The 11,997-nt window shown below is 45.6% G+C and overlaps 1 protein-coding gene across 2 annotated transcripts in view; it reads left to right on the top strand.

Annotated features, from left to right (window-relative positions):
* Positions 1-11,734, top strand: part of LOC134455644 (uncharacterized) — a 122,092-nt gene extending 110,358 nt beyond the window's left edge. For both annotated transcript variants that reach the window (XM_063206848.1, XM_063206847.1), the window contains exons 8-9: positions 3,888-4,096; positions 9,050-11,734. In XM_063206848.1, coding sequence (XP_063062918.1) covers positions 3,888-4,096; positions 9,050-10,328 — 1,488 coding nt within the window. In that variant the 3' untranslated portion in view covers positions 10,329-11,734. The remainder of the gene's footprint in view (positions 1-3,887; positions 4,097-9,049) is intronic.
* The last annotated feature ends 263 nt before the right edge of the window (positions 11,735-11,997 follow it).

The following is an 11,997-nucleotide window of genomic DNA, read 5'->3' as shown; positions in this document are numbered from 1 at the left end:
GCTAAAGATTTGGCCTGCCATGAGTTAGGAACAAATGAAAACATATATTCAGTATGTGTGCTATCTCTGGCCAAATAGAATTCACACACATCATTTTATTCTTTTGTCACCACCTTTCCTCAAACTGATGTCAAACGTTTACGCTATGAGACTTGCAACAGCCACAGAGTTAGGAGCAAAAGTGAGTATTGTAAGAAAATTATATTTGACTCGTGCCTGGACCAGAATGGATGCCAGTTAGAGAACAGTTGGTCTTTCAACTCCATTACACTTTGTAAATTACAATAATTTTAAAAGATAGGCAACCTAATTTAGAATGGTTTTAATTGTCTATAAACGGTTTCATACACCCTCTTTAAGATATAATGTACCAGTACACGGATAGGTTAAACAAAAGTTGCCAAGTGGCACCCTGACTGTTTCGTTCTTAATCACATACTCACAAGGAGCAGTGCAGTCACTTCAGGCAGAATTCAGAGGCCAAAGGGCTGAGATCAAAGGGGCGGACAAGGTTCTTGGGGATAGACCACAGCGTGTGGAAAGCAAGTTGGAAAGTCAAAGGATGAGTTAAGTGCCAAATTGCACCCTGACTGTTATTGTCCTTAATCACATGCTCACAGGGAAAAGTACAGTCACCTCAGGGAGAGTTCAGAGGTCAAGGGGCAAAAATGAGGTTTATGGCACTACCATTCCGACTGACAAAACATCAGGTGAATCAGGGGCTGTACAGTATCAAGAGAAATGTGGAAAGATTTCAAACATAATGCACCACACAACACTGGTTTAAGATGGAAAAAGGAATCAGCATTTACCACGTGTGATGTACAGTATGTAGGTAAATTACAAAGGATTTCAAAGAATAATGGCATTTTAAGTACTACTTACAGTATAATGACGGGCAGTTACCAGTTAAAACACGCCTACAACATACAGCTGTACTCAGTGTGGCTTTCTCCTGTAGTCCGTTACAGTAATGTGACTTGTGAATCGCACAAGTTCAAGTCTGTGAACTTTTCAACTCCTCACCTCCTCTTCAACTCTTCAACTCCTCTTCAACTACTCAACTCCTCTTCAACCCTGACCCTGGATCGTCTAGCCGCCTCATATTCGGACTGAGCCGCACTACTATGTCGCTCCTGTGCATGTGTGCATGTGCGTGTGTGTGTGTGTGTGTGTGTGTGTGTGTGTGTGTGTGTGTGTGTGTGTGCAGGGAAGCCGACAGGGTGGGACAAAGGGGTCACTTGTCCCGGGCCCAGGGAGAGGGGGGGGCCATAAATGGATTCTCATGACATTGTGTGTATTGAGTTTGGGGCCCTTTCAGATGTCTTTGTCCCGGGCCCAGCCAAAGCTGTCAGCGGCCCTGTGTGTGTGTGTGTGTGTGTGTGTGTGTGTGTGTGTGTGTGTGTGTGTGTGTGTGTGTGTGTGTGTGTGTGTGTGTGTGTGTGTGTGTGTGTGTGTGTGTGTGTGTGTCATAATGCCTATGACAATCTGTCCCCTGTCCACTGTCCCCCCCCCCCCCCCTCCCCCCACAGTAGCACTTCTCGTCCTCCTCCTCTGTCTGGGAGAGTCAGAGGAAGAGTTGTTCTCTTGTACCCGTGTGTGGGTTTTTTATTGAGGGGCTCGACATGTGAAATAATTAAAATAAAACAACAGAGAGCTCCTTTTACCCTCTCACCTCACAGTGAGATGGTCCTGAGAGCTGGGCTAACAGAGAGAAGCCTCTGCTGGAGGGAAAAAAATGAGACAGTGGAAAGTGCTGTTCAGCAGTCAGGGCAATCCTGCCCTGTGTTTACCCACTCCGTCCCACACATATGAATATTCTCATTCACGCCATGCGCGCGCACGTGCACACACACACACACATGCACACGCACACGCACACACAGACACACACACACACACACACACACACACACACACACACACACACACACACACACACACACACACACACACACACACACACACACACACACACACACACACACACACACACACACACACACACACACACACAAAGTAGTGGTATTACGGAAGCGTGAGAACCTAAGTGTTTTTCAGTGCACCACAATGAGCTCCCGACCCGCCGTCAACAGCTCTTTTTTTGCCAACTCGCCTGAGCCAGTTGCTATTTTTCTGCGAGCGTTTTACCTCTAAGTGCACAAACCAGCGTGGTTTGGACGCCGCCACCATTGGGGGAGAAACAACAGGCAGCGGAGAGGAGCAGTGGAAAAAACAAACATGAGCGAGAGAGAGAGAGGGACGGTGGACTCCGGAAAGGTCACCAACCACGAGCTCTCAGCACCCAACCGGTCGACAGGGTTGGATTGCTTTTTCGGCAGCAAGAGCAGTGCCGTGACTATTGCTGCAGCTTGTGATTGGAGGAAGGGTTCTCCTGGCTCCTGGCCTGGAAAGCATGAATCAGAACACAGTAATCCACAAGTATGAATTGCGCTTGCTGAAGTACGACATGGTTCCTGATGTCAAATTAGGCAGAAACAATTGATTTCCATGTTATTGTTGCGAGTGAGTTTTTTTCCCCCTATTCAGTCAGTATGTTTGTATGTAAGATGGCTGATCAAATCTGAAATCTGTACAATAGTAGAAACACAAATGTTTGCTTTTTGAAATATAAAAACTCATGCAGTAAATCAAAATGCCCAGCATGAGGAAATGAGTGAAAAGAAAAGAATTCATTAGGGCTTGGAGAGACTTGAAAGCAAAGAAAGTTTTTTTTTTTTTTAAAGTTGGATTGTTGGAAAACAACCAGGGATGGAAGCAGTAATGTAAATAAGTAAATCACCACACATAACTTCATGAGAAAATCATATTAGTAGGTTTAAAATTAGCTAAATTACAGATTAATAAGAATTTAGATTGGTTGGGGGGTGCTGTGGCGCAGCGCGCTAAGCCCCCCACATTTGGGCTTGCATGCCCACCCACGGGGACTCCGGTTCGAGTCCGGTCGGGGTCATTTCCCGATCCTCCTCGGTCTCTCTGTCCCATTCGCTTCCTGTCACCATCTTCGACTGTCCTGTAAAATAAAGGCATAAAAGGCCCCTAAAAATATATTTTTATAAAATAAATAAATAATTCAGATTGGTTGGCTTAATTTGGTCCATTGCTGAATTTTAGTCTACGTTCTACGTCACTTCCACTTTTAAATGGAGTCACAGCTTTGCCTTTGTCTATTTAAAACTAAACACATCATCTGCCCCTTGGCGAGATTTGTGTTGGACAGAAGGGAGAACAGCAGCATCATTTACTGACATTCATATGAAAATCGGGAAAAAACGGTTACAATAAAACTCTGCACATCTATAATACACGAAAGGCCAAAAAGATTGCTACATGAACTAAATCTCTGCACATCATACATAAAATGCAGTTACAGTTCGTTGGAAGATCTGTATATCCTTGACAAATGATCTGTGATCTTAAAATCAGATTTGTGTTTTAGCCAACAGTATTTCACTGACATCCTCCTTCGCTACCTTTCTTTACTCTTTCTCCAGTGGTCGAGTTGTAAAATCAAACCAGGGTGGATGGTCAGAGATGGATTCTAATTATTGGGGGTTCGGGGGTTTCTCCCACGAGAAACTTTAGAAAAAGTAGTTGTTAAAAGTGCAATTTTAACACAATATGTGAAGAAGGGATGCCTGTTTTAGAGGGGGATGATTTTTGACCATTGTCATTGAGGGGGATGATTTTAGACCATTTTCATTGTAGGGGGGATGGCATCCCCCCTCATCCCCCTACAACTCCAGCTCTGCCTTTCTCCTAGACCGTGCAGGCCCATGGCAAGTGACGTTCAGTCAGACTTGTACAGTATTTTAGTGAGCAGCATTTTGCTGACATCCTTCCCTCTCTTCCCCCTCTTCTCCTAGACCATGCAGTTCCAAGGCAAGTTGAAGTTCCTGCATGGGCAGAAGAAGAAGACCCCGTCGGGCGCCCCCCTGCCCCCCCAGCTGGCGCTCTTCTGCCTGGCCGTGCCTCTCCTCATGCCCTCCATCACCGAGATGAAGATGAAGACCATGATGATGCGTGGCAAACAGAAGGGCGGCGGCGGCGGCATGACCGGCACACTGGACCACAGGTATATACAGTTCATCATTACGTTGCATTAAAACACACATTTGTACTTTTTTTGGTTCTGCTTTTCATTTACTTAGTTTGACTTATTTTTTTTCTCTTGCACATCATCTGAAATTAGAATCAATCAATCAATCAATCAATCAATCAAATCAATTATTCACATTTTTGCAATTGCCGATGCCTTTGATTTGGGTGATGCTGATGTGTATCACTGTCTGTGTATGCTACAGGACATGTGTGTACTTGTACTTTCCTTGCTATCAGTAAGTTACATGCAAGGAATATTCCAATTTCAATCGGAATGCTCTATATTCCGTATTTAGTTTAGGCTTACATACAAGTCATGTAAACTCTTTTTTCATGAGAACGTGGTTGTGTTGTTCCGGGAATATTCTGGTTGTAGAACGCTGTCCCACATATGTACATGGAATATTTGAAGACTTGTTTTAAACTGAACACTGGCATACTCTGTGAATGTACCTGCTCGCAGTGCGTCTGACTGTTGCTGAGAGACCATACATAATCTACGGAAATGGGACAGGAAAGAGTTACCCAACAGCAACCACAGTAGTCCTTCTTAAATGCATGTAGAGTACAACTTGCTCTTATTCACTCGAATCCAGTGACGAAGACAGAATGGCGCAATGGCCAATGCTATATCAGGTTGGTCCCAGTGTCAACTCCAGCCCATTTCCATGCAGCCTCTGGGGTTTGTGGAGGAGGTTCAGGGAAAAGACTTTACTACATTTTGTCATAAAGATATTTAATGTGCAAATTAAGTCGGTTCAGCTTCAGTTCAGCACCCAAAACATCATCCACCCCGTACAAATTTAGGCTGTGTGTGTGCGTGTGCGTGTGTGTGCGTGTCTGTGTGTGTGCGTGTGTGTGTCTAATGGCTCTTGACGTTATGAGTGTTGTGACAGCCTGTGACGCTGTCACACTAATGACTCCCTCAAAATCTTAAGCCAGCAGCACTCGTAAAAAAATATATCTGAAAAAATGAGAGCAGCTCAACCATATCTGCAACAAATCAAAATTTCAGTGCGGGGTTGTCACAAAGTGCTCAAACTGAAGAATGAACAATACAGATAGAGGCCCTAAACTGTTCTTGTCACTCAGAAAAATGTTTCCATGGATACGACAAAAACAATGTCTATGTAAAGTGACAATGACATTTTGAAAATAACTGTCAATCACCCAGATCCAATCCAGTACATGCATTGGCGGAAGGTACCAATGGATCAGAGTTAATCCATTTTCCCCAAGGTATTGATAGCCTATGCCCGACCCATCGGCAGTTCATTAAACCTTGACTTCACAAACCAGGCAAGTAGCGCTGGTTTAATGATAGCTATCTCCCAATGGATATACACACACAAGGATCAGCTCCTAAAACGGCATTCTTTCCATTTCCAGCTTTGATTTCAGTTCCAAGTTATTTTTAAAGCTTTTCTATTTTTTTTCTGCGATCGTTCCGGTAATGTTTTACAGTGCAACCGAGATTCTAGTTTTCTGGCTTGCACTCAGCACACATAATAATATATAAATATAACAAGATTAGAACAGTATTGGGCACTGGACAGATATCCCTGGACAGATATGTTCTGAGAGAGAGAGAGCCTGGAATTAAGAACAGATGTGTGTATTGCAGGGCCGCTAACAGCTTTGGCTGGGCCCGGGAAAAAGTCATATGAAAAGCCCCATTCCCTCCCCCACCCTATACATACATCATAATGAGGACCCAATTCCCTGGGCCTGGGACAACTGACCCCGTTGTCCTCCCCTCTTGTATTCCCTGTGTATGGGACATGAGCTCGAAAGACAAAAAAACCCCACAGATCCACTCTTAGTGCAAAAAAATTGGCACTGAGTGAAGATCATCTGCGGAAAGCATCAGCGGGTCCCTGAAGTAGCAACAGGTGTCCATAGCAGCAGCCGCTGCAGTGCAAAGGCAACGCTAAAGTGTGAGGATGTGCGTAATGTCTCAGTGGCACTTAAAACAAAAAAGGTCGCAATTAACAAGAAGGAGGGTGAGATAAAAGTGGAGCACACGGACAGCTGTGGATGATCAAGAGGCCGTGCGGCTGAGACAAAGAGCAAGAAGAGGGAGTAACTGGGAATGATCTACAAGAGAGAAAGAGGGGAGGAATCACAAATATACTGACAAAAAAGGGAGAGAAACAGAAATGGATACCAGGAAAAAGCAGGACCATGGGGAAAATTATTGGGAGAGAGAGAGAGAGAGAGAGAGAGAGAGAGAGAGAGAGAGAGAGAGAGATGCATAGGGAATGACTAAGAGAGTGAGAAACCTCAAATGTTTCTCCGCTACATACCTGTAGACCGTGCTAAACAAAACAGTGTGCTTTTGGAACATTCCCTACTGATCAATCACTGCTATCCTAGCTTAGCAGCACAGGTCATGATGGCTACCAGTTCCTGCACTAGGATGCTGTATCCCCAGCCTGCCTGTTGCGACTGTACAGCTTGTGCAAGCTGAACAGTAGTGCGACCGGCCAGGCTGTTGTGTGAGCGCACTGCTCAAAGGCCATCGGAGAACCCATCAAAATGGAGCTCTCGCTCACGTTGTCATCACGTTACAGTATTACGTTACAAAGTTATGGGAACAGGAGATGGCAGAGATGACAAGCTTGGCCAGATTTGATTTGAGTCATTACATTTTGTCTGCATTATCCCCACCTCTTTTTATAAAGCCTATTTACTTTATTGTGGTCATTCAGTCAATAGGTCAATAGATAGTCATCATGATTCTTCACATTTGGACACATTTTGCTATCCTTTCTCTCTTTGTGTATATTCCACCATTCTTAGGGATAAATAAACAAATACGTAAATACCATTAAATAATTACTAATAATGAAAAAATAAATGTAAAAAGTTAATAAATCATCATCATCGTAATCATCATCCTAACTCCTAAGACCAAAGCTGCTGACGACCTGCTGACTCAGTTAACCCATTGTGTCCTGGAGACACATATACGCTGCATTCAGGTTCTTGAGATTTGAGCTGTTTTTATTAAAAATTCTAATGCAAAATGAGGTTCATAGCTTTTAAATGCAACTTATCTGATGTTTGTATGTGCGTCAGAGGCTGCACTATTTAGGATTTAATAGGCAGAGGGCACACTTTCCCAAAAAGGGCTTAGGACAAAATGGGTTAAGCAGTGGGTGAGAAGAAGTTCCATTCTTGAAGTGAAGGAAATAAAAAATATGACAACCCGTTCCCATAGAAAACTGTGGAGTGTAAGTTTATGTCTATGCCACTGGATGCTACTTTTCCTGCTTCAAATGCATTGAATTGAAGGTGCCTGACGTCGTCACATGAAAAAGGCTATTCCTGAGGCTAAGGGTTAAGGGTAAGACTGAGAGGGTGAGAGGACAAGTGACCTGGCAGGACATGGGTTCTCCTTTCTCCCAGTCAGACTGGGGCTCATCTTCACTGTTTGTCAAGGGGCAGACCTCTTGTCATCCACATGACAGGATTAGTACACTGTGGGTTAAAGTTGTTGGGATTAGCCTGTCAGCTGGGCTGCCGTGATGGACCATGAGGCCAAAACACTGCGTCAGCACAAGTAGAGCAATATGGGGCTATACAGAGTGCTGAATATGTAGTGCAACAGCATATTTCTGTTGCACAGTTCGCTCGCGCACCGCGATTGGTTAAAATATTTCACATTTTAATGGGGTGTTATTCACCCCTTCCTCCACTAACCATTTCTCAGTTCAGCCATTCCAGACCATCTGTATGAATGAAATTAGTACGAGGGAATGGTAAAACCAAGCTAGGCCAGGGGTACACAAGGGGTCACAGAGGGCGTTGAGCTGGGGCCCAAGATTAACTTCCATTCAGGGGGATAATCATGACGCAGAGACGCGACACCCCTACATACTGCAACTCCTGCCAAGTTTCAACGTTCTGTGCTGTTATTTTATTCACAGTTTGGTTTGGTGATAGATTGGATTGTTATCAACAAGGTAGAACATAGTCGTGTCTGGATGGACGAGTCCATCTTGCTCAGTATCCACTACTTGTTTCATCATCACCTACACAGAAAGTGTCTGCTGGAACATGATAGATATCCACAGAAATGTCAGACAGGCAGGAGGATACACACACACACGCACGCGCACACACACACGCACACACACACACACACACACACACACACACACACACACACACACACACACACACACACACACACACACACACACACACACACAATGTTTAAAAATGTGTTTTTGCACTCGTAGGAAGGAACCAAAAGAAATAATAGTTTTGAACATACGTATTGTTTTTCCGAGCCCAAACTTGGTCCTGATATACTGGTCTGTCTGTGTCGAGTTTAAGGCTGGACCGATTCAGTGCTACAGTAAAAAAACACTTTCCCACCCTTTCCTGTGTACAACAAGCAGCAGCCATGAGACTGGCTTGTGATCCAACCATGAACTGGGTGAACCGCCAGTTTAATATCTGAATCCTGATTTTTATGGCACAAATCATTGGGGAGACCCTGGTATGTCTTGCAGATCCTCTCACAGCTGACTTATAACTATTATTGGAGCCTGAAAAAAACTTTCAAAGCAGCTACGAGGACAGACTTTGTTATTAATGTCAGATTGCAGACATTTTTTGACTAATGACATTGCTCTCTCCCCTCCCCCCGATCTCTCCCTCTACCTCTTACCTCCTTCTCTTACTCTTCCACCTACACCATTTCTTCCCCTCCATCTCTGCTGCTTTGTATCGCTATCCCATTTCTACCTTATTTTCTACCCACCTCCCCTCTCTCTCTCTCTCTCTCTCTCTCTCTCTCTCTCTCTCTCTCTCTCTCTCTCTCTCTCTCTCTCTCTCTCTCTCTCTCTCTCTCTCTCTCTAATCTTTACCTCCTGTCTCCCTTCTCTACATCTCTCCCTCTCTCTCTCTCTCCTAGTGAGGAGCAGTACCGGCGCCACCCCATGGTGGGAGGTCTGGGTGATGGTGTCGGCGGAGGAGGAGGTGTAGGTGGAGGAGGAGGAGGAGAGCCCATGCTGCTGAACTGCCCGACCCCGGTGCTGCGCCACCACACGCCCTGGACGCCCCTCTCCAAGGACGTCGCCGGGGGCGGCAAGTACAGAGGCGACGGCTACTACGCCCAAGACGAGCCGCTGAACTTCTGCAAGACCACGGCGGCGGCAGCGGGCGGAGGCTGGCCTCTGAGGGCCGGGTCTGGGGCCGGGGCTGGGGGCGGCTACCCCAGGGCCAACCTCAACATGTCCCCCACCTCCGCCACGCGACTGGGCAGGATGGGTCACTACGGCAAACCCTACCGCATGTCGCCGGGCGGCTATCACCATCACGCCGGGAGGGCGGACGCCTACATGCCCAAGCTATACGGCAGCATGCAGTGCGGCGGTGGCGAAGGCGTCATCGACGGCGGCTACTGCACCGCGGACGGCATCAAGAGCGAGAACGGCGGCTACGAGAACCACCACCTGATTGGCTACGACGGCCGGCTGCTGCCGCAGATGCCCATCAAGGTGGAGCAGGACTCGGACTCGGAGAACGGCTGCGACGCCTACGGCCGGCCCTGGGGCTGCCGGCAACTGCCGCTCGGCGACCGTCGCTACGGCAACGGCGTCTACAACAACGAGCATCGGGGCGTCAGCATGCAGATGAAGGCCGAGGCGGAGTACTACGATCAGTACTCGCCCTGCCAGAGGAGTAAAGCCATCATGTCGCCCACCGCCTCCGCCACTGCCACCGCCGCCGCCTACAACGGAAACTACCAGAACCTGTGTGGCACCGATGACACCGGCAGCCCTGGCACCGGGTCCGACGGCCGCCCTCTCAAATGCGTCCTGAACAAAGAGCCCTCGTCCATGAACCAGTTCAGCCCACAGCATCATCAGCGTCTCGCCCCGTCCGACCCTCTCTGTGGCAGCCAGGCATCCAACTGCATGGACGGCCATAACCAGAACCACGCAGGCTACACTAGTGGTGCTGGTATGATGGACCATAAGGACTACGGCCCACAGGACTACAAAATGGCCTACGAGGTCAAGGGTCACGGCTTGGTGCACGCCATCAAGCGCGAGCCCATGGACTCCCCACCGTGGCATGATGGAGGAGGAGGAGGACATGAGCTGCCGCCCATGCAGAGGGGCATCATGCCCAATTGCATGATGGGAGCCATGACCCACAAAGCCAACCCGTACATTTACATGCAATAGATGTATAAGTAGGTGTTGCGAAAAAAGGCAATCAAAATGCCGTCTTCGAACTGAACGCACTCTTCGATGTCACCAGCGCACAATCGGCTTATTCTGCTCAGGTTTTCCATAACTTTATCAAGACGTTTTTGGGGTTTTTTTGGTCAAAAAGCGTGAGGACCTGTACGTTGTTTTTTTTCTGTGGGTATCTTGTTTATTTGTTTCGCTTTAATCTTATTATTTTTTTGAAAGAATGACGACATTTTGTTGAATATGCACTTTTACTATCGAGTGATCATAAACCTTTTCCTTCCCTCATGCCATTTCCACAGGCAGTGATGGACCAAGAGGTCTGTCCAGCGTGTGACACTGTGTAGGGTGGGACATACTGTACTACACTAAAGTTAGACAGTGGACTGTTCTTCTGTCACCTTTTGGGATTGACTGAGTGAGAGTGTTCTTGGTTTATATCACACCAATGTACAAAGTTATCACAAAATCAATGTTTTCTTTCACCTCTTATGTACTTGTTTTGGTTTTGTTTTAAATAATTTATCAGTGTAACAGACGTAAAAGTTAATGCATGCTTATTTCTAATCAGGTCTCTTTTGAAGAAAGACATTTTAAAACTGAAGGATTGACTTAATGATTGGTACTGTGTGTATTTATGTGTGTGTGTGTGTGTGTGTGTATGAGAGAGAGAGCGAGCGAGTGTGCACGGGGGAGAGAGAGAGAGAGAGAATGACTGAGTGGGTGAATGTGGATGGGTGAAAATGAGAGCAAAACAGAGAGAATGTGATAGCTTTGGGAAGTTCTGAATTGTACATTTTTTTGACAAGGCTGCACTAATTCTGTGTTAAATAAATGCCCCGTTCTTATCTATTTCTAGTTATGAAATGAAATTCAACCAGTCCCTCATGTTAAACACATGTTCCCGAGTTGTCATCTGATGAGGAAACTCCCTCAGTAAGACTACTGCGTTCTTAAATAATCTCTATGTCTTTTTAATTAAAACTTGCACTATATTGCGATTGGATAATCTGTACAAACCAATGGGAGTACACAAACGGCTACCTAGACATAATGTCAAATTGACATGCACAGACATCAAAGGCACCATGTCACGTTTCCATTTCCCTTCAATGTTTGTACATTTTCTAAAAAATCAATTTGGGGGTCCCATGAAGACTATTTATTGTCTTAGGGGGTTTGTGTATTTAAAAAGAATAACTTTGGCGAAGGTTAACAAAAAAGAAAACTCTTTTGTCCATGCTTTCATTTTGACACATTAACAACAGCACAGCAACAGATCAATGAAAGATAAACTCTCGTTCATTGGCTAATGTTGTAGCTGCAAAGCAGCACCGATACGATGCAGCATTTTCCTGTTACTTTTCTCTGAGGCTTTTCCAAACCATGTTGCAATAAAAAAGACAGCATATATGGTTTGTGTACTTTGTCTTTTTTGTGTACCATTTCACACAACATTTTCATCTGAAGACAGACAACGAAGTAATAAAGTCAACAAGGCTAATACACACTAGCTGCTGCTGAAATTTAAAAGCGCTTGGGTCTTCAGTGGAGGTTTTAGAAACCTCGACTATGGCAGCTTAACACTACTAATGTAGCAGTGAGTAAAAAAAGAAGCGAAGACAGGAATTAATTGCGCTGTGGATTGCCGGAAGGTTTT

This window comes from Engraulis encrasicolus, chromosome 9 (assembly GCF_034702125.1).
Source record: "Engraulis encrasicolus isolate BLACKSEA-1 chromosome 9, IST_EnEncr_1.0, whole genome shotgun sequence".
Taxonomy (NCBI): Eukaryota; Metazoa; Chordata; class Actinopteri; order Clupeiformes; family Engraulidae; genus Engraulis; species Engraulis encrasicolus.
The sequence above is the reverse complement of the archived record's forward strand: the minus strand, read 5'-3'. Positions and strand labels throughout refer to the sequence as shown.